The sequence below is a fragment of the Oncorhynchus mykiss genome, chromosome 8 (assembly GCF_013265735.2).
Source record: "Oncorhynchus mykiss isolate Arlee chromosome 8, USDA_OmykA_1.1, whole genome shotgun sequence".
NCBI lineage: Eukaryota > Metazoa > Chordata > Actinopteri > Salmoniformes > Salmonidae > Oncorhynchus > Oncorhynchus mykiss.
The window spans coordinates 31,584,009-31,606,944 of NC_048572.1; the positions used below are offsets into that span (position 1 = coordinate 31,584,009).

General features: G+C 42.4%; 1 protein-coding gene across 1 annotated transcript; it reads right to left on the minus strand.

The window, feature by feature from the left end:
• Window positions 1–18,674: 18,674 nt before the first annotated feature.
• On the minus strand, window positions 18,675–22,183 carry LOC110529792 (B2 bradykinin receptor). Its single transcript, XM_021612325.2, has 2 exons — window positions 21,327–22,183; window positions 18,675–20,572 (listed from the first exon to the last, which is right to left on the minus strand). Exon 2 carries the CDS (start codon window positions 20,563–20,565, stop codon window positions 19,450–19,452), a length of 1,116 nt encoding a protein of 371 aa, XP_021468000.1. The 5' UTR covers window positions 20,566–20,572; window positions 21,327–22,183; the 3' UTR covers window positions 18,675–19,449.
• Between the last annotated feature and the right edge of the window lie 753 nt (window positions 22,184–22,936).

A 22,936-nucleotide genomic window follows, 5' to 3' on the forward strand; every position in this document is an offset into this window, starting at 1 on the left:
CTTGTCATACACAAATACATGCACACACTCATGCACTTCGCTCACGTGCAGACACACAGGGTTAAGAGTCCTTGAGAAGATGGGCCAAACGAATCACACAATGTGTAATGCGGCACGGTGAGTGGTTGCCATGGAAACCGTCGTCCTTGTAATTGAGCTGAGTGAGTTTCTGCATGTCCATGATCGGCCTACAAACTAACCATCAACCCACGCAAACACTTTCTACGCAACAGTTTTTACATTTTTTTTTAACAGGCTTCTCAATAGCCTGTTAGACGAAAGCGTCATGTAAGAAAATCAATATAGTGCATTGCATATAATAGCTGTACTGATGCTGGCTCTCGCCTCGTCACACGTGAGTCTCAGCGGACAAGATGTTCTCTGTCGCTGTAAACAATAAAGTGTCTATCCGGGCCTCTCCCCCATTGCTGGTAGGCCTATATGAGCTGATAGACAGAGAGATGGATGGATGGACGCACAGACAAAGAGACAAACAACACAACAAGCTTAGGGCCAGGGTCCCTCCACCCCTTCTTCTCGGTCACTCCCCTTTTCCTCACTCCCAAAATGGATCAATAAACCTGAAATTACAGAGATTTTCCATGTTTACTCTCATCGTACTTCAACCGTCATATCAGATTATTCCAAACAACAATTTTGATTAGAGTGTACAGATGCTGACATACTGATGCAGATACTGATGATAAACCATCCTTAATGCATGTACAGTATAGTGTACTCTGCTCTCACCCTCACGCTGTTAGAATGGAGGCCGGAGTGAGTATGACGTGATGAAGAGGTCTTCCTCTCTGCACAGTAAATCAATGGAAACTAGAAGAGGCTCATCCTCATCTGTATTTGAACAAAGGGAGCTGTCCTTTGTAGTTAAGCCATTTAGCCAGAGGAAGAAAACAAGAGAAAGTGCTTTGGAAAGATATTCCGGGGAAACAACTTCAAAGGATAAAAGCCACCGTCAGCGGGATGAAAGTGAGGGAGAAGGAGGTTAAGGGAGAGGGCCAGGAACCATAGGAACAATGACGGAGAGAATGGGAGGGCGAGAGAGAGATCCACAGAAGAACAAAGAAGGGCAAAGAATGGAGAACAAAAATGTACATCCATCCATCTAGCTTGGCAGAACACTCCTGGGCTCTGACCAAAAGAGTTTCTGTGGAAAATGTTAACATCCGAAGTCCATTCATGAATGACATTTTTTGTTGTAATTATGCAATATTGTACCTAGTACCAGATCCAAGGAAATGTCCCTACCCTGGGATACTTCAATACATCCTGGAAAAGAAAGAAAAAGGAGCACTGTTTCTGCATAGGTCTGAGTTTAGTCACGGGGAAAACAAACCAAACAGGTATACGTTTTGGCGTAGGAAGCACTCATCAGACCCTTGGGTAGGAAAAGATGGGAGGCAACAGCCGCGCAGGGGTTTGTCCCAATAGAAATGTTAATGATCAAGGACTACAGACTATCATGGCCTACAAAGGCAAATCCAGCTGTGTGGTGCCCACCGAAGCCTCTCTCTCAGACGAGCTTGACACATTCTACCCACTGGGCACAAGCTGGTTGAATCAAAGTTGTTTACACAATTTCAACCACCAAAATATATGTGATGACCTTGAATCAACGTGGAGAACTGATTGGATTTGAAAAAAGTAATCAACATAATAAGAACATTTAGTCTTTAAGGGAAATTCTTGATTTATTTTGTTGATTTCACATTGAATTCACATTAGTTGACAACTCAACCAAATGTACTGTAAATCAAAACTAGATGTTGAACTAATGTCTATGCTCAGTGGCTATGCTCGCTTCGAGGCAGACAATACTGAGCCATCCAGGAAGACTAAGATTGCTCCTGACGACCAGGTGCTTTCGTTCTCCGAGTCTGACTTGTGAAAATCTCTCAAAAGAGTGAATACTGGTGTTACCTTTCCTGCCTCGCCTCCAGACCGTTGTCGGGACGGCTCAGGGGAGCCTTCACTTGCTAGCTCCAGGGGCAGAGCAATGTAGGGATGCTCTGGGGTAAATCCCACCTTTGTGGATCTTATCCGCTGCTAATGACGAGTTAGTCTGGAATTCCACTGAGGTAGTTGACATTTATTAAGCTTGTACACCATGTGAAGTAGTCTGATTGACAAAATAAAATAGTGAGCTAACGGAGCGAAAAGAGTGTGGCTCACAAATTGGCTACATTTTCGTACTACAACAATTGCATCAAAATGAAAGTGAACTTACTATGTTACCCATAATGCACTTCGGTGTTTTAGAGCTATACCCCTACTTCAGCACTCTGGATGGTGATTAGATCTAACACCACTCCAACACTCATACAAAGGCGCGACACACAATGGTTTTCATTTCAGTTACATGGACCACTTTGGTCTCTTGAAAGTTTTCCCTTCTTTTCAGTCTATTAAGATCATCAAGGACAACAACCAAACGAGCTACTGCCTGTTCACCCCGCTATCACCCAGAAGGTGAGGTCAGTACAGATGCATCAAAGCTGGGACCGAGAGACTGAAAAACAGCTTCTATCTCAAGGCCAACAGACTGTTAAATAGCCATCACTAGCACATTAGAGGCTGCTGAATATATACACAGACTTGAAATCACAAATGGAACACTAGTCACTTTAATAATGTTTACATATCTTGCATTACTCATCACATACTGTATGTATATACTGTATTCTATACTATTCTACTGTATCTTAGTCTATGCCGTTCTGACATTGCGTGTCCATATAAATCTAAGTAAAGGAATGGGATTAAGAATATATAAATATTATTTACATATCCTTAATCCCGTTCATTGATACTTAGATTTGTGTGTATTGGGTATATGTTGTGAAATTGTTAGATATTACTGCACTGTCGGAGCTAGAAACACAAGCATTTCGCAACACCTGCTATAAAATCGGCTAAACAAGTGTATGTAACCAATAAAATGGTAATTCATTTGATTTGATTTAAAGTCTTCTGAACTTGTCCTGTTCAGTGATAACTCCACTTGATGGAGCAAATGCAGTCCGTTAAGACAGTTAATGTTCCTTAATTTCCCAAAAGCACATGGAGTGATGGGTAGCAGAATACAAAGGCTGTTGGTTTAAGATGAGGATACCTAGAGAAAGGAAGGCAAGCCAGTGGTTCCAGTACCTAACAGTCCATTAAGGGGCTTGCACATGTATTTAAAATAAATATTGAATCTTTATTTAACTAGGTAAGTCAGTTAAGTACAAATTCTTATTTACAATGACGGCCAACCCCGGACGACACTGGGCCAATTGTGCACTGCCCTAATTGTGCACTGCCCTATGGGACTTCCAATCACAGCCAGATGTAATACAGCCTGGATTCAAACCAGGGACTGTGGTGATTACTCTTGCACTGAGATGCAGTGCCTTAGATTGCTGCACCACTCGGGAGCCCTGTTATTCTAGTGTGAATGCAGGTTCCCAATTTATCTCTCCTGAAAAGTATAAAGGTTAACCTTGCAACTTACAAGAACTGCTCTATTACAAGAATGTTACTTTCTGTTTACAAAAATACCTGTCTTTCTTCCAATACAAAATAGCAGAGTTCTCAAAACATAAATGGCCCATGACTCAATGCATAGAATATAAAACTTTACCGTCCCATTTACTTCAGGGTGCTCAGCAGTAATAACGCAGCAACGTCTCAGAACAGTTTCAAGGAACCACCCAATCACCTAATCTGTTAAGTGGTCTTTTGTTCCTCTTGGGCCTCCGACTGGGTGTCTGACACAAGGCAGGGTGAGTAACAGTCCATGCTTGGTCTTGTTGCATTATGCTAGCCCCACTAGACTGAACTCCAGTGTCGCAGACACACTCACAAAAGAAGAGGTATCAGAAGAAAGTTCTGCGTCCTTCTCACTTCCACTGTCACTGTTTTGATCGTCAATTAACAGGTTGGGTAGATCCAGATCAGAGTCGTGGAGACCTGCATCCAGAACAAGTGACAAGACTTCTGCAGGGTGCCATGCTTTGGCGTGTGTGAACACCCAGCCGTTGTCTAGTCATGCAGGAGTTGTACGGCTTGAGTTTGTCACGATGAACAACCTTCACCTTTGTTCTCAGACTCTTTTGGATCCGGTTAACCAAGTTGTCCAGCTGTCCCAGTATGAAGTAAGGACCCTCATAGGATGGTAGGAACTTCCTAACTTTGTCTCGCACTCACTTTATTCCTTTAATGAAGTACCATAATGTGTCACCAACATTATAGTGTATCCTCGCGTCATTCTTGTCATATTGCTTTTTGGCACCCTCCACAGACTGACCCAACGCTTCCCTTGCAATCTGGTGAGCAAGTTCCAATCGGTCTCGTAGCTGTGCAACATGCTGTGGAGGGGTCTTGGCGTGCTCATGATCGGGTGGCAAGCCAGCCACCAGGTCGAGGGGCTCTGTTACTTCTCTTCCAAGGAGCATCATGTTCGGAGTGAACCCTGTTGAGCTGTGCTTTGTTGCTCTATAGGCCATCACGGCGAATGGAATCAGGGGGTCCCAGTCCCAATGACAACATTCTGTGGTGGTGGCTAAGATCTTCTGTAGAATGGCATTAAATATTTCGACTTGCCCATGAGATTGTAATCTGAAAAGGGGTTGTGCGAGTCTTTTGATTCCTAACAGATCACACATTCTTTGGAAGACTTCAAACTTGACGTTGGAGCTGTGATCACTGTGGAGTGTCTGTGGTTCTCCATAGAGACACACCCATTCAGCGGTCAGAACTTCAGCCATTGTCACGGCTTGATCGTTGGGCACAGGGTACGCACCCACCCACTGTGAAATAGTCTTGAACCACCAATATGTAGCGATTGTAACGTTCTGTCTCGTTCATGGGGCCCATAAGATCAATGACGATCCTCTCCATCGGTACTCCCACGCAGACAGTGATCATAGGTGCTTGGGGCTTCCTAGACGTCTGGCTTTAACGGCACAGCTGATACAGTGCCTTGCGAAAGTATTCGGCCCCCTTGAACTTTGCGACCTTTTGCCACATTTCAGGCTTCAAACATAAAGATATAAAACTGTATTTTTTTGTGAAGAATCAACAACAAGTGGGACACAATCATGAAGTGGAACGACATTTATTGGATATTTCAAACTTTTTTAACAAATCAAAAACTGAAAAATTGGGCGTGCAAAATTATTCAGCCCCTTTACTTTCAGTGCAGCAAACTCCAGAAGTTCAGTGAGGATCTCTGAATGATCCAATGTTGACCTAAATGACTAATGATGATAAATACAATCCACCTGTGTGTAATCAAGTCTCCGTAGAAATGCACCTGCACTGTGATAGTCTCACAGGTCCGTCAAAAGCGCAGAGAGCATCATGAAGAACAAGGAACACACCAGGCAGGTCCGAGATACTGTTGTGAAGAAGTTTAAAGCCGGATTTGGATATAAAACGATTTCCCAAGCTTTAAACATCCCAAGGAGCACTGTGCAAGCGATAATACTGAAATGGAAGGAGTATCAGACCACTGCAAATCTACCAAGACCTGGCCGTCCCTCTAAACTTTCAGCTCATACAAGGAGAAGACTGATCAGAGATGCAGCCAAGAGGCCCATGATCACTCTGGATGAACTGCAGAGATCTACAGCTGAGGTGGGAGACTCTGTCCATAGGACAACAATCAGTCATATATTGCACAAATCTGGCCTTTCTGGAAGAGTGGCAAGAAGAAAGCCATTTCTTAAAGATATCCATAAAAAGTGTTGTTTAAAGTTTGCCACAAGCCACCTGGGAGACACACCAAACATGTGGAAGAAGGTGCTCTGGTCAGATGAAACCAAAATTGAACTTTTTGGCAACAATGCAAAACGTTATGTTTGGCGTAAAAGCAACACAGCTCATCACCCTGAACACACCATCCCCAGTGTCAAACATTGTGGTGGCAGCATCATGGTTTGGGCCTGCATTTCTTCAGCAGGGACAGGGAAGATGGTTAAAATTGATGGGAAGATGGATGGAGCCAAATACAGGACCATTCTGGAAAAAAAAACCTGATGGAAAACCTGATGGAGTCTGCAAAAGACCTGAGACTGGGACGGAGATTTGTCTTCCAACAAGACAATGATCCAAAACATAAAGCAAAATCTACAATGGAATGGTTCAAAAATAAACATATCCAGGTGTTAGAATGGCCAAGTCAAAGTCCAGACCTGAATCCAATCGAGAATCTGTGGATAGAACTGAAAACTGCTGTTCACAAATGCTCTCCATCCAACCTTACTGTGCTCGAGCTGTTTTGCAAGGAGGAATTGGAAAAAATTCCACTCTCTCGATGTGAAAAACTGATAGAGACATACCCCAAGCGACTTACAACTGTAAAAATACAGTTTTATATCTTTATGTTTGAAGCCTGAAATGTGGCAAAAGGTCGCAAAGTTCAAGGGGGCCGAATACTTTCGCAAGGCACTGTACATGTACGACACCATAGTGTGGCATCATCTCTCATTAAGTACCAGTAGTATCTTGTCTGCAGCCAGGTAAGTGTGCGTTCCACGCCAAAGTGCCCTCCTACTGGGCTGTCATGCAGTAGAAGCGCCATAAGAGAATGCCGTCCTTGACATACAGTCTTTTCCACTGGCTCCTATAGGCGTTCCTGTCCTTCCTCGAGCCATCTCTTGACGGGGCCCATGTCAGAGTCAGCCATCTGAGCTTGACGTAATTCCTCAGTAGCCCATCCATGGAACAGAACAATGTTACTTGCATCAGTCAGGCAAATCTAGTCCACGTCCGACATGTCATCTTCACTGTCCCGATTACCTGACTCCACGTTGAAGGCAGCTCCAGCAGCTCCAGGGAGTGCAGGCTGTAGGCTGGGGTCTTCTCCTACTCCCACTGGGAGGAGCTCCATAGAAGTATCTTCCACAGAGTAATCATCTATGCTTGGGGCCGAGGTCAGACTGCACTTCCTGGTGCCGGAAACGGTCATTGTTCTGGGTAGAGTTGTATGTAGTGCAGGGGAAAGTCTGGCGGCTGTGTCTCCTAGACAGGATGTCAATATTTCTATGTTGTCGTCCTGGACGATGTATGACCTTGAAGTTATACTCCCCATTCTTCTTGAGCCAACTCGACAATTGACCTTCTGGCTGCTGTGGTCGGTGCGCACGATGAACTGTCTTCCGAGCAGGTATTGACTGAAGTGTGTAGTGAACTCCACTACTGCCAGTAGTTCCCTCTGTGTGGTACAATAGTTTTGCTGGGTGGAGGACAGCCGCCGGCTCCCATACGCTAGTACCCGTTCCTCACCGTCCTGAATTCGGGACAAGACTGTTCCAATGCCGAAGTTGCTGCCGTCTGTATCGAGGATGAGGTCGGTGCTATTGAGTGGATAGCCCAAGATGGGTGTGGTGGTGAGTAGCTTCTTTAATTATTTGAACGCCTCCTGACACTCTGGCGTCCACCGGAAAACAAGCATGCTTCTTTATAAGCTCATGAAGGGGCTTGGCTACAGCAGCAAAATCCTTGACAAATTGTCGGTAGTAGGAGGCCAGGCCGACGCACTGACGGACTTCTGAAACGCAGGTAGGCTGGGACCATTCTTGGACTTTCTGAATTTTCTTGCAATCTGTGGCGATGCTGTGTTCGGAAACAATGTGTCCAGTGTAGGTTACTTGTCGACGGAAGAGACAGCACTTGGAGGGGTTCAATTTCAGGTTGGCTTGGCATAGCTGATCATTGGAGCATTTCTGTGACATCCCTTCCCAGGATGCCGATGTCATCTAGATATACTAGGCAGGTCCTTCCTGCTGCAGAAAGTGGCCACCTTATGAGCCCTGGGAGTAAGCTCTACCTGCCCTTAGTCTGACGTTAAGTCCAAAGTGCTAAACCATTTGTCCGATGACAGGGTCTAGAGTGTTTTGGATACGAGGAAGTGGATATGCATCCTTAACAGTATGCTCATTGAGATCCCTGCAGTCCACACATAGACGGTATGTCTGGTCATTTTTGCGTACCATTACTATTGCTGAAGCCCAGCTCCCAGTGCATTGAGTATACAGCATTTCAGTAGTTGGTTGAAACACATTTCCAGAGATAGCATTTTCAGCTGCAGGCATATTTTTGGTTGTGATTCGTTTCCACTGTCACTCAACATTTCCATTTTTCACGAGACTTGAACGGATAAGTTTCTTTCCTTGGCTGTTGAGGAGACATCTTTGACTCACGGCACGAGTCAGCCATATTAGCTGCGGTTGGCTGCAAACTAGCTACATCTGAACTTGGCATAAATGGATTGCAGTTGCGGTTAGCATTTGCAACATCAAATTCGAACATCCAGTTGAGATTTGTGATTTCATGTCTTCATTCACTGTAGTTAGCGACATGAATGCGTTTGAGTAGCACATAGATTGTTTGTCGTAATAACAGATTTCCTGCGTGTAGCCGCCATTTCACAACTTTAGCTAGAATGTCAGCCACTACGACAATGATAATTAACTTCTTTTTTTTTAAAGGTTGATTTCTCTTTGATATTCCGGTTGAATGTGAATAACTCACCGATTCAGGCAGGATAAATCCCGGACGAGCTCCCAGTGTTACCTTTCCTGCCTTGCCTCCAGACTGTAGTCGGGACGGCTCAGGGGAGCTTTCACTTGCTAGCTCCAGGGCCAGAGCAATTTACGGATGCTCTGGGGTAATTTCCAAATTTGTTGATCTTATCCCCTGCTAATGACACTCACCCATATGCACACAACTGCTGTTACCACTCTTATTATGATTGCTACATACTGCACAATTTAAACACTTGCCTCCCAATCCCCCCTTCCCCAAAACATGTGTAAATATTGGAATAATAAATTGTGCCTTCCTGTATTGTACTTCTATATTTTTTAAATGTATTCTATTCTACTGAGCCGTTTACTTTATGTTCGTATTCTTATATTTTATTATGATGTATTATTGTTGTTGCATTGTCGAGAAGAAACCTGCAAGTAAGCATTTAGTGTTTTAAGTATTTGATCCCATTCCAACCATTCCGCTCTAGCCATTACCACAAGCCTGTCCTCCCCAATTAAGGTGCTACCAACAGACAACTAATAAAACTGTTGTACACTGGACTATGTTCTAAGCATTCATGCACAGATACAGGAAAACCTATAAAATATTTCTTAAAAATAACAAGTGTTGATGTCTCCCCACAGTTTTGGTTTTGAGGCTTGGGCATCTGGGGGCTGCAGATCATCTGTCTAATCCCCTGCAGGGAGAGAGAAATGTATTTAATAATATTACAATAGTGTATTCATTTTAATTGAATACATATTCCTGTTTGATATGCATTCATATAAAGAAATTGTACATTGTCCTTTACAATATGCCAGCGTTTATTTTGTATCCAATGCATTTATCTTACATTAGGATTAATTAGTCTAGGCCTTCTAGTTGTATTGCATCATATCGTCTATAATTTAGTTATCAATGCGTAAGGCGAATATAAAACCAAGCTATCGTGAATAGCAGTGTCATTTAATCATATGCATGGGTGTTATAGTTGTATGAATTTCTCAATGCAAACCTACTCATTGTAAATAAAACATAAGCAGTACTAATGTAATGCAATATTAGCTTCACAGTGAAACACCACTATTCTGGCTATTTATTATTTTTAAACGGCAAGCAAAATCTGTTTTTTAATTTGTACTTTTAGCTTCAGCATCTGTACAATGCATGATACCTTACCTGTCATATGTCCACAACGATGTAGCAGCAGACCAAGCAATTTGCGAGAAGAGGACCCTGCGGAAAATTATTCTGGTCGATGTCAGCTTAATTCACTAACAGGTACTGAGAAAATCGATTCTGTTACTTGTTATTCATGTTCACATTTTCCATTCTGGGATTGAGACATAAACAGGATATCAAACGTAATTTGTCACCTTCCATGGAAGTAAAAGTTTTAAATGCATTTATTTTGCCAAAGCTAGCTGGCTAGCTAATAGCCAGTGGTAAAGAACATGCTAGCTAAACTAAAAATAACTATGCTACCACCTAACATGTTCATATAAACATTTATTCTAGTTTTAGTATGTTTCTCTGACTCCTTACCAGTAAAAAAAAGTGTAATATTAGCAGTACTTCAACTAGCTAGCTAAACTGCCTGCAGCCATTTCCTCAACTGCCAACTGTCCACTGTGACCAAGATGTCACATGACTATTAGTCTTCTTGTTGTAAATTGTAAAGGAGAGTTTAAAACACTTTATAAATCAAATACTATCTAGCTAATATACAAAATGATGTGCACCAGTCCCTCCTGCAGCAAAACACCCCCATAACATGATGCTGCCACCCCAGTGCTTCACGGTTTGGATGGTGTTCTTCAGCTTGCAAACCTCCCCATTTTTCCTCCAAACAATACAATGGTTAATATGGCCAAACATCAGACCAGAGGACATGTCTCAAAAAAGTATGATCTTTGTCCCCATGTGCAGTTTCAAACCGTAGCCTGGCTTTTTTATGGTGGTTTTGGAGCAGTGGCTTCTCCCTTGCTTAGCGGCCTTTCAGGTTATGTTGATATAGGACGCGTTTTACTGTGGATATAGATACTTTTGTACCTGTTTCAACCAGCATCTTCACAAGGTCCTTTGCTGTTGTTCTGGGAATGATTTGCACTTTTTATATGCGTTTTTTCGTACGTTCATCTCTATGAGACAGAACACGCCTCCTTCCTGAGCGGAATGACAGCTGCGTGGTCCAGTGTTGTTTATACTTGCGCACTATTGTTTGTAGAGATGAGCGTGGTACATTCAGGCATTTGAAAATTGCTTCCAAGGATGAACCAGACTTGTTGAAGTCTACAATTTGTTTTCTGACGTCTTGGCTGATTTCTTTTGATTTTCCCATGATTGTCAAGCAAAGAGGCACTGAGTTTGAAGGTAGGCCTTGAAATACATCCACAGGTACACCTCCAATTGACTCAAATGATGTCAATTAACCTAACAAGTTTTAATGACACCAGCCTAAGTGTATGTAAACTTCCGACTTCAACTGTATATCAAAATCCTGCAGGTTTCGCGCTGGGATTTCTTGGTCCTGCAGGAATTGCCATGTCTTGCAGGAATTTCCATATTGTGCAGGAATATCAACGTCCTGCAGGTTTCAGTCCTGCAGGATTACTGCAGGAATTGTCATGTTTGTGCATGATTTTCAACATTTCTGCAGGTAAGTCATACTTCTGTAGGAGTCCTACAGGAGCATCAGGACACCTGAACAATTCCTTCACAAAAGATTGAATTCCTGCAGGATTCTTGTAGGACTTTTTGTAAGGGCAGGGCCATGAACCACCATATGACTGGGCAAAAGTGATTAGCGAGTAGTGCCCAGTAAACTGCACCGCCTGGTCATACTTTCAACAAGACAGCAGGGAGCCATGTTCAGAAACACACAACATGTATTTTACATCAAATATATGTCACAATGAAAACGCTATACCACCAAGGCTAGTTTAATCGAATTGCCTTAGTAATACATGCCAATAGTAGCAAGTAGACATGGGTTGATCTAACAAGTAAATATACAGTATATCACTGTATGTGAAGTGCCAATCTAGGAGGTGGATGTGTCAGTGAGGAGGCAGACAAGTAGCACTCAAAATAACAAGGCATTAATCATGCCGGTCTCCCTAGCAGAGGAATGACAGGCATGCCTATTCTCCCAGTATTGCCCTCATCCGGGGTGTGTTCATTCAGACCAAGACCGTAGCAAACAGTTGCAAGACATTTTCACAGAAACCGTTTACTCCAAACAGCAAATGTTTTGCAATGAAAATGAGAGTTTATATTGGACAATTTCAGGTAAAAGGGTATCATCTTGGGCGTCTCGTTGGAAATGTACTCTTCAGAGTTAGCATGAAGATGCCAGGAGTAGTTGATGCACGTTGCCTGAACCGTGTAATGAATGGAATGAAAAATCTGTTAGATACTCATCAAACATCAATAAAACCTATAGGCTTTCCTCTCTCTTTCCTTCCACTATACTGTTCAGGGGACGTGTTGTTGAAGAATCATATGATCTCCCAAATCCCCGGAATGCCCTGCTGGTGGCAAGGGTCAGGGCTGTCAAGCAGGTCTCCTACAGGGAGGTCGAAGGAAGTATTTGAAGGAGAGAGTGGAGCTGAGGAAGCTATGACAGTGTATGCCCTCAGCCTATGGAGACTCAGAAAGTTGTTCACCAGTTGAGGGAAACTGACACACTGATCATGCAGGAGGTGGAATTTGTGGCATTTATTGCACAGGTGATTAATTGTACTGCCTAAACGAACAAGAAGTCCAAGAAACTGGACAGAATTCTATCTGCGGCTGAAAGGTTTTTCTGTCTTCAGGAACTAACAGCTGAGACAATGCAGAGTGAATACTGCCTGAAGATGTTCCCCCCTCCCATGCCCCTGAGGGATGTGATCTTGACTGGACTGTAACTGAAGGAGTGGGATGGGTTTTTGATTAATCTATTGTAGTTTCTTGTATGTTGTCGTTTTATTTTTCTCCAGTTCACTACCCCGTACAGAAGTTGGGGGCAATACAATACAAGGTATAGGTTGTAGTCAGCCATTAAATCTCAAAGAAGAACAATTTGTAGCTCTGGCTCATAGAGATAGATGGAGGACTCATCTTTACATCTGTGCCATTATAGTGTCTGTGACAGCATGGGCAGCGCTATTGAGGCTACAACCCCAGGAATTCCCAACCAGTTAACTACTTTGACTACTTTAAAATGGCATAAGCATGGTGGAAGCCCTCAGTGGCGCTGCCCATACTAATACTGACTTTTGGCCACTAGAGGCCTCTATCATTCTCTATGCTCTGGCTTGCATCCCAAATCCTCCACTTCTCCTTCCCCTTCACCTTCACCTTGCTCCTCCATTTGCACATTCACTCATACTTTTGCCATAAGCAAAAGTATTCAAAAGCTGAGGCAGTGCAAATCATGGAGGGTGTAGGGGCTAATTAGACCTTCTGATAGCCACTCTGACCGAGTCAGCTACGCTGCCGGTTTCAAAAGACAGGCGTGCCTAATTATTTGTTCTGATATTGAGGCTTCACACATGCAACATGTGAAATACCTCCCAAATTAAATGTTTATACATTTCTGAGGTTTATATCTTGCAAAATTACAGGGAGAATTTTTGCTTTTGAATTTCATGCTTGTTTGATTATTTAAATGTGGTACTTGAATTGCAGCATTCAAGTCATGAGTGTGTCCCGAAGTTGATTGGTTTATATAATCCCCTCCACACTCTTGAAGTCATCCTGTGTTTCGTCAGCAACGTGACGACAGAGGGCCCTCTGAGCGAATTGGTAGGGGCGAAGGACTGACTTGGGATTTAGCTTCTGTTTGCCATCCGAGGACGACAGGAAGGACCAAACAATTCACTTCTTAAATTACGAGCAATAAAGGTAGCCTACGTTTCCAAGAATTTGTAAATATGGAAATAGCGATCTCAATCCCAAAACATGTGCACCTGTAGTGGTTACATTAGGCTAATACACAAATAAAAGTATGATAGTACAACATTAGCAAAACAAATTAATGAAAGATGGAGTCCAGCTACAAACTTCATGCCATTCAACTACAAACTTCTAAGTTGGGACTTTGAATACACAAAAAAAAAAAAAAAGCTGATATTATCTGAAACACTAACAAATGGTTTATGCACTAAACTAATGAATGTTGGCATCCAAAATGTATTTGGGTATGCTTTCACTCCCCTGGTTCCAGACCTGTTTGTGCTGTCTTGTCAACTCCTAGGTCATTGTCAGAACTGGGACCATAATTGTGTGACTTTACATGGCTTTTCATTTGTTTTTCAGTTAAAAGTACAACGAGAGATTAGTGACAAATCTGGAATGGAATAACAACTTAAATGGACATGATTTTAGCCAATCAGACAAGACTCTGTCAATATTGGAGGACTCTAGTGGATTATTACCCCACCAGGCATCCCAGCACTGTGCTTTTGGAGACTTTCTCAACCTGGCCTGTGCTATATATTTCATATAAATAATCTAATAAGTGAAGAGGACAAATCACTTGGATTAGGTTTAGGTAATGAGAATCCTTGATGCGCCATGTTGCGTTAGTCTAGATGACTGATGAATGTGAGTAAAGCTAGGTTGTTTTTTTGATTTAGTCAAACTCTGTTTGCCTGCGTACACCTTTTCCATTGCTGCTAGTGGAGGAATATGCTGTTTCTATTTCATGAATACCTTTCTTGCTCTGATTCAGTCATCCTCCACTTCCTGCATGTCATATGCATTCAACTGGCTAAGATATGCAGCAGGCTGCACTGAGCAGGTCAAATAGTCACATCTCTGGTGTCATGTCTAATTCAGGTTACACTTGTATTCAATTGTAGATTTGGAAGGTGCGCTGTCTGTTTTATTAGGTCAGTTATTGTCTACCTGGTCCAATGCTCATGTCCTTTGTCACAGTAGGATTAAGAAGCTTTGCTGGCAGTGGGCTTTGTGACAGTCTTCTCTTTGTCTGGGTTACGGTGAGACAGACCTGGGTTCAAATAGGCTTAGTTTTCTTCCAAATACGTTAGCTGTGCTCGATTGAGCTCGTCTGGCACAGTGGAACCCGATGGACTAGCAACCAGTGCAAACCTCAAACCTCGTCCACCTGGTTCTCCAAGCAGGCTCAACCAAATGCTGAAAGAAAACAAATGCTATTTAAAGCACAGGTCTGCGGCTGTGTGGGGAGCACATCCCACAGGCTTCTGTTGCTTCTGTCTGTCTCCAGCTGAGGCTCTTCTGCCAGGGATTAGGCGGAATGTATTACCCATCATGACTCACTCTCTTGGTTGTTGACAAAAACAGACTAGAAACAGTGGCTATTTCCATATTAATAACCATATCCAATTCAGACCCGTTTTTTCTCTGCACTGTAATAATGAAGGAGAGGGGACAGGAGCCCCAGCACCGAGGACTGGAGGAGCAGAGGAGTGGATTTAAACAGGGCTTTAAAGTATGAGTCAGGATTTCTCTTCAGATCTATACTTTCTGTTTGATGTCAGTAAAGAGACTCATGTCCCTTGTCAATAATCGAAAAAGAAAGTAAAGGCCACAACAGAGTATGGAGAAATACTCCCCTGAATTTCCAGCAAACTGACTGTACAGTACAAAACCACCATTGAAATAGGTTATAAATTGGATAGGTTGATTCATAGGTCCATAGAGATTAATGAATATCTGCAAGTAAAGATCTGAAAAGAGAGGGAGCATATATGAAAAGGATTAAAATGTATATTACTCTCAAGGCTGTAGAGACAGAGAGTTCATTCGCCAACGAGCAGTGACAACTTTCACAGCTCTGAAATCTGTTTAAGATGATACGCCAGACGTCTGTGTATTGTTACCAAGGCAACTGAAGCCTGGTCGTCTGGCATTCATAGTGTTTTTGTGGCGATGTCTGTGTCCAACAGCTTACTGCCTCCAGAGAATGGTGGTGGTTAGATACACGAGCTTCATAGCAAACCTGTTGAAATAATGTGAAGTTCAAGAGCTCTAGACCACTAGATGCATAATTTGCATTGGAAATACTTAGGAAAAAAATTAATGGTCTCTTATGAGTCCAGCCATGTCTATATGTCTAAAAGAAAAGTATATACTGATTGAACAAAACATTATGAACACCTTCCTAATATTGAGTTGCACCCCCTTTTTACCTCAGAACAACCTCAGTTGGTTGGGGCATGGACTCTACCAGGTGTTCTAAACGTTCCACAGGAATTCTGGCACATGTTGACTCCAATGCTTCCCACAGTTGTGTTAAATTGGCTAGATGCCCTCTGGGTGATGGACCCTTCTTGATACACATGGGAAACTGTTGAGCGTGAATAACCCAGCAGCGTTGCAGTTCTTGACACACTCAAACCAGTGCGCCCAGGACCTCCTACCATACCCCGATCAAAGGCACTTAAATCTTTTGTTTTGTCAATTTACCCTCTGAACGGCACACATACACAATCCATGTCTCAATTGTCTCAAGGCTTACAAATCCTTCATTTAACCTGTCTCCTCCCCATCGTCTACACATTGAAGTGGATTTAACAAGGGATCCCAACTTTCACCTGGATTCACCTGATCAGTCTGTGTCATGGAAAGAGCAGGTGTCCTTAATGTTTTGTATACTCAGTGTTTATGTGAGTAAGTAAATGTATGACTATCACACATACTGTAAGTGGTTTCATCTGACCACCTGCTCTGATTCTCCACACCTTAGCACACATCACAACTGCTGCTACCAGACTGGTATTATACCGCTCAATTTATACACTTGCTCCCCCTTCCCCAATACACGTGTATTATGTTTGTTTAAAAAAAATATATATATTCTGCTGCCATTTACTTTATGTTCATATTCTTATTTTTTTACTAGTTCTTATTGCTGTTGCACTGTTGATAAGGAACCTGCAAGACAGCATTTTGTTCGATGATGTATACCATGCGTATACCGTAACATAGGACTAATACAAACACTTTAAACTTGAAAGCTATTTCCTGATGTGGCCAATACTATGGTATCTCTGTAAGCACTAGGGGGCAGCATATGCTGTCTAAATGCCCATTTTTTTCCAGTGGGGCAACTGGTTATACAAATCGAATCAAATCAAATGTTTTTATGTAGCCCTTCTTACACCAGCTGATGTCTCAAAGTGCTGTACAGAAACACAGCCTAAAAACCCCAAACAGCAAGCAATGCAGGTGCAGAAGCACAGTGGATAGGAAAAACTCCCTAAAAAAGCCCAAACCTAGGAAGAAACCTAGAGAGGACCCAGGCTATGAGGGGTGGCCAGTCCTCTTCTGGATGTGCCGGGTGGAGATTATAACAGAACAAGGCCAAGATGTTCAAATGTTCATAGATGACCAGCATGGTCAAATAATAATAATCACAGTAGTTGTCGAGGGTGCAGCAAGTCAGCACCTCAGGAGTAAATGTCAGTTGGCTTTTCATAGCCGATCATTACACAGAAGTAAATGTCTTATGATGTGCTAAAGCCCGATTGGCTGAACTAGGTGGTATGTGACATCAGAGCTAAGAATACCAGGAAACACAGAGAGGCGTGGAAGTCTATATTTAAAGTCATAATTTAAATACCTGATCATGATCAAACCATTGATTATACCACCACAATGAGTATACCATTATGGGGTCCTGACTGAACAGCAAAGTCATGAAAAACAGTTGCAGTAGTTATGATTTCTTTTGTGATATGAGTTGTTATTTTTGGTACATTTCTGCAGCGAGTGTGTGTGTGTGTCTTGCTTTCAAATGCATATAAGGAATATAACCTTGTTTTCCTTTGTGCAATGTATGTAAGTAGTCTGAACATAGTCATTTACAGCATAGTTGTTATTCTTTCTAACATAATTTATGAGTGCGTTTCAATGAATTGCAATCTGTGGTAACATACTGACCTCTTGTGGCTGCCTTCTGAACGGTCGTCGGATCCAAGTCCATCTACACTCATCAATGTACTATGGGTTAACATCAAGGTCATGCTCAGTGGGGCACACTGTAGCATAACATTTAGCCACGAAAGACAAAGTTCTGTATTCTTATTGGACATGTTCAGGTAGTACCACCCCATTTCACTCCATTTCAAAACATTTAGTCCCGACTGAACAAAACCCAGTTTATAACCCAGTACAACTACCTGCCCCGAGGGAGCTCATTTTATTCATGTATTCTATCCATAACAGCCTAAATGATCAATCCAATAGCCGTGAAGCACAGTGAGCCCCAATGTTACGGTTGTTGTTATTTCCAGATGCGCATTATCTCTAATGGCAGTATCATGGCAGACTCTTCCAACATCATTATCTGTCCATTAAAATGTCATAATGGCCAGTGTGTCACCCCAAGGGGGCATAGAAGGAGGTTAGTCTATTCCTGGTTAGCATGTGAAGATCGTAAGAACCTGATCATAGGCAGATTGATGGGCTATTATTATAGCTCATATTTTCTCATGCAATACAATGAGCAATGGAGCAGTGCCATGCTATGTCTATGGGGTAGTGTGTTTCTTTAATGTAAATATACTTGTTTGAGTTAAACAGTATTTCACCCTGATTAGAGGTGAATTAAACACATGCATCGTAACCTATGCCAATCTCTATTAGACCTCTTGAAAGCTATTTGATGGCTGCCATTGGCAGAGCCAGTGTGCCCATTTTACAGTGGCCCTACTGAGCCTGTGCAGAACATTTCAATCTGCAGGACAACAGAGGAGAAAGACCTTTCTGGTAATTACTCTGTGACCTCCTTTAAACAGCTTACAGCCAACTACAGGTACATTGGGATGTTTCTTAATAAGGTTCATTTAAGTTCAGAGAATGCATCATGGATTGCATCTGAAATTGAGTCCCACAGGTTTTCAGTTTATGCTCAACATCCACTATGAAGGGGGACAAAATATAAAATACGTTGTCTAACACTTGATGAATGTATCATTAGAGGGATGTCATAGAGGGTGTACTTACTGTAAGTAGCCAGAAGAATTGTGAGAACAGTGTGGTCTGAGACAAGCTGATTGTTGGTACAAGCAAAGTGATCCAAACAGTATATCAGTGTTAGGAGTTGTCATAACACAAGTATTAGTCTGGGTCAAAAGAGCACAAATATTACTGGGTAATAGAGCTCTGTTGAGTACTCAAACCCCACATTGATTTATTTACGTCATCACGGTAGTGGACAACATTTTGATACATACAAAAGTTGTTTTTATGCAATAACAAAAAATTTTTTTCACAGGATTGATAAGAAATACAGACCTTTCAACCAGAACCTCATTTGATTTAGTGGCCAAAAAGAAAAAATGATATGAGCTTTTTAAAGGACAATATGACCTTTTACATTTAAATTAGTTCACAGTGCAATACGTCCCATTCGTAGTCCTGCTCTGGGAGAATCATTTCTCATAGTGGCACACTCCATCAAAATGAAAAGGGTCTCAATGACAATAAAAGACTTCATAGATCACATTTAGATTAATCTTCTACACTGGACAGTCGTAATTTAGTGCCTATATTACAGCATAAATCTTCAGTGTCGTGCACCCGAATGGAGTCTGTAGTCTGAATTTCTCCATAAATCCACAAAGGAACTAAAACAGGAGTTCGATTGCTTACGAGGTAGAATATTGTAGACAGATAAATGGACTATTTGTATTAATAAAGGTCTTAATGATTCGGAACAGATGTCCTCCGGTAATTACAAGTTTAACAAAGACAGAAATCATCTGGAGGTCCCTGATCACTTGTTCACCTCATTTGGTCTCACACAAACGACTGACGGATATCGATCCGATTAGAAGAAAGAACATATTTACAATTTAAAAGTAAAAACAGATGAAGATTAAATGTTCAGTCTGGATCAGTTCAGATGGACGGACGGATAGACTTCAAGACAGAGACTTGTCACGTCACAGTTTGTTTCACTAGTTGTTTACATTGTATCCTTTGAGTGTCCAGTTTTCCACTTGAGGTGAAATTGACCGTCAGGAATGATTTCTCTGTCAATCTGCGGTTTAACATTGTCCTGAACACTTCTTTTGCTCTCTTCCTGAAGTGTCTCCCCACAATGACATACAGGAAAGGGTTAATGGCGCTGTTGGCGTATGCCAGGTATGTGGACAGCTGTATGCTAATGTCCAGAATGTGACCCCAGAGGCAACCTGGAGTGACCTGGAAGTAATCCAGCGTGTCCAGGAAGCGCACCACCTGGTAGGGTGTCCAGCAGATGAGGAAGACTGTGAGGACAGTCAGGACCAGTTGTGTGGCCTTCCTCTCTGACCTCACACCAGGAGTTTTTCTGATCTGACCATTTTTCAGAGCGATCACAATGTGGCGACTGCAGTATGCCACCACTATCACAGGAAGCAGGAACCCAACCACGTTATTGGTGATATTGCGCTGAATTTCCCAGTCTGGATGGGGGTAAGCCAAGTAGCAGGCTGTCACCCCCGCCTTGGCCACGTATTTCACCTTGCGGAAGAACAGGATGGGCAAACTCAGCAGGAACCCCATGATCCATATTCCCAGGCAGATGCGCTTGGCCCAGGACGCCCTCCGCAGTCGGCTTTGGCACATGGGCCGGACAAGAGCCAGGTAGCGATCAACACTAACCAGCACCAGGAAGAAAACACTACAGTAGTAGTTCATGGAGATGGCCACGTTGACCAGCTTGCACATTGGCTCGCCGAACGCCCAGTGGTAGTTGTTAGCAATGGTAGCGGCCCAGAAGGGTAGACAGGACACTATGACCAGGTCGGCAGCGGCCAGGTTGCCCAGGTAGACATCGGCCACGGTGCATAGCTTTCTCTGCAGGCAAAAGACATAGAGAACCAGGCCGTTGGCCAACACGCCCACCACACTGAGCAGAACCAGGTAGGCTGGATGGTAGGTGGAGAGCCAGTCCCAGGCTGCAGTGTAGTTGTACAGTAGTGTACAGTTATAGGGGTCCAACTCGGTCCAATCCAGCTCTGAGTGAGGGTCCTCAGTGGGGAGGAGCCTCTCGGTTGTGTTCCTGAACATTGGGAAACTGGAAGAAAATAATGATTTATCTACTAGTCATATGTCCACGTTTGTTCACACAGTGTCAAACATTTTTGAAATCATTGAACTTCAACATCCTAAAGAAAAGGAGACACAATTTGAGAATCCACATAAGGGGTGACATAAGGATTCATGGGTTTTTCCTGCCCGTCCTGAGTCATACCTGTACTTTTCACAGTGGAAAATGTGAAATACTGTACATGACTAACAAGAAACAGATACCATCCCACTGATGGGAATAGACTACTGCTCAGCAATATGAGTAGTCTGCTAACATTACTAGACCTTGATTCATTCTGATAACAAAAAAGAGTAGTGCCCTGACTTGTGCTGGTACATTCCATTACTGAAGCAATAGCACATTTTCAAAACTATGTAAAAAAAAAAAAAAAAAAAAAAAAAAAAAAAACTCTGTCCTCTGTTTAGCTTCTGCGTGTGTTGTCTATCTGTGCACAATGTTTATACAGTATTCCTTTGCCTGACCATAAAAATGGTCCTTACATTATATGTTGAGATGTGTATCCAACCTTTTTTACTTTGATCCGTCCCAATTCAGCCACTTTGAATTATATCTCTTCACGTCCTTAGAATAACTTTATCCATCCTGCCCAAATGTAGCATGCACCTCAGACAATAAGCGTAAAGCACATAAAACCCTGCCGTTAATCACAACGAAACACCCCCCCCTCTTTATCTTTCTCATTCCACGAAGATCCAAGTTGCCCTTGAGGCTAACTCACCTTATCTCCAGTGCTTTGTGGTCTCAGTCAAGATGTGCTCTTTCTCCGTGTTCATTCCCATGTATTATCATCATCACCATCTGGCCTCCTCTGAAGAGCGTTCTGGGAGGATGGCCACTCTTATATGAGCCGAACACAGATCATCACAATGTCGTCACTTGGCCTCCAACACAAACCAGTTTTTCCCCTAAGTAGGCCTACTTTTTTCTGGCTCAACTATTTATCAAAACCATAACCCACTGTTGTTTCACTAGAGAGATATAAAAGGAAGCACATTTACAGTAGGAATGTTTTGCAAGTAAACGGCATTGCGCTAGATCCATATAAGTGTGGTAAAGTCCATTAGAGAAGTAAACATATTTTGAATACACGTATCCAGAGTTAAACCTTGTCCTATTTTTGTTTGTTTCCATCTGAGGATATTATAAATTGGCTGTGGAGCTTGTTTCAGTTCTCTTTCCAGCAAACTTGCCAGATTAATTTCACAGGGTACACTAAAAAGTCTATGTGACTGATGAAACACACGGTACATTTTGGAACTTTTTCTGTCGCGTTCAATGTAAATTTGGTTGGAAGTTTGGACAGTCTTTCCAGCATTAATAATGAAACAGTTTCATCAGAAAACAGCCATGGCTAGGCTGTAGGACTGTATTACACTAAAGCAACCAGCCTCCTAAATGTTTCTGGACCAGTGGGAACACTGGCCTTTGAATCCCCTGAGCCTCTGGGCTTCTACAGCCTAATCTTGTAAAGTACGGCCAGCATCCCCCGATATAATTTGTTTATCATGTTCGCACAGAAAAGCTATTAGATTTGCGGAACATAAGGTTTTCTCTCCTTATAAAGCCTGTCATTGTCTTTAGGGTATATATTTTATGACCTTGGTTTGGACTTGAATCTAGGTAAATGTCACTACAGGGATCAAATTTACTTGCCTTCCTTGCTCTTTTTTTGCTTCTAGGGCATTGTTCTATAATATTACAGAAAGTAGAGTAGAATACATAAGTATTCACCCCTTGGATTTCTTCAATTATTTTTGTGTTACAAAGTGGGATTAAACTGGATTTAATTGTTATTTTTTTGTCAACGATCTACACAAAATACTCTAATGTCCCCCAAAAATATTTTTAATGAAAAATAATGAATATATCTTGAGCCAGTAACCAAAGGGTCGCTGGCTCGAATCCCTCAGGTGACAAGGTGAAAACATCTGTTTCTGTGCCCTTGAGCAAGGGACTTAACTCCCGGGGTGCTAGACAATGGTGACTCCGGCTCTGACTCCATTCCCTGTGGGGGAGTTGGGATATGCAAGAAACACACTTCCCACTGGGCACACACTGGTTGAATCAACATTGTTTCCACGTCATTTAATTGAACCAACGTTGAATTGAGTTGTTTGTAACAGGACAAATATATGCACTTCCCAAATTATTATGATTTTGTCAGCGATTACAGCTGAAAGTATTTTTGGGTAAGTCTGTAATAGCATTGCACACTTGGATTGTGCAGTATTTTCCCATTATTCTATTCAAAATTCTTCGAGCTCTATCAAGTCAGTTGTTGATTATTGCTAGACAGCCATTTTCAAATCTTGCCATAGATTTTCAAGC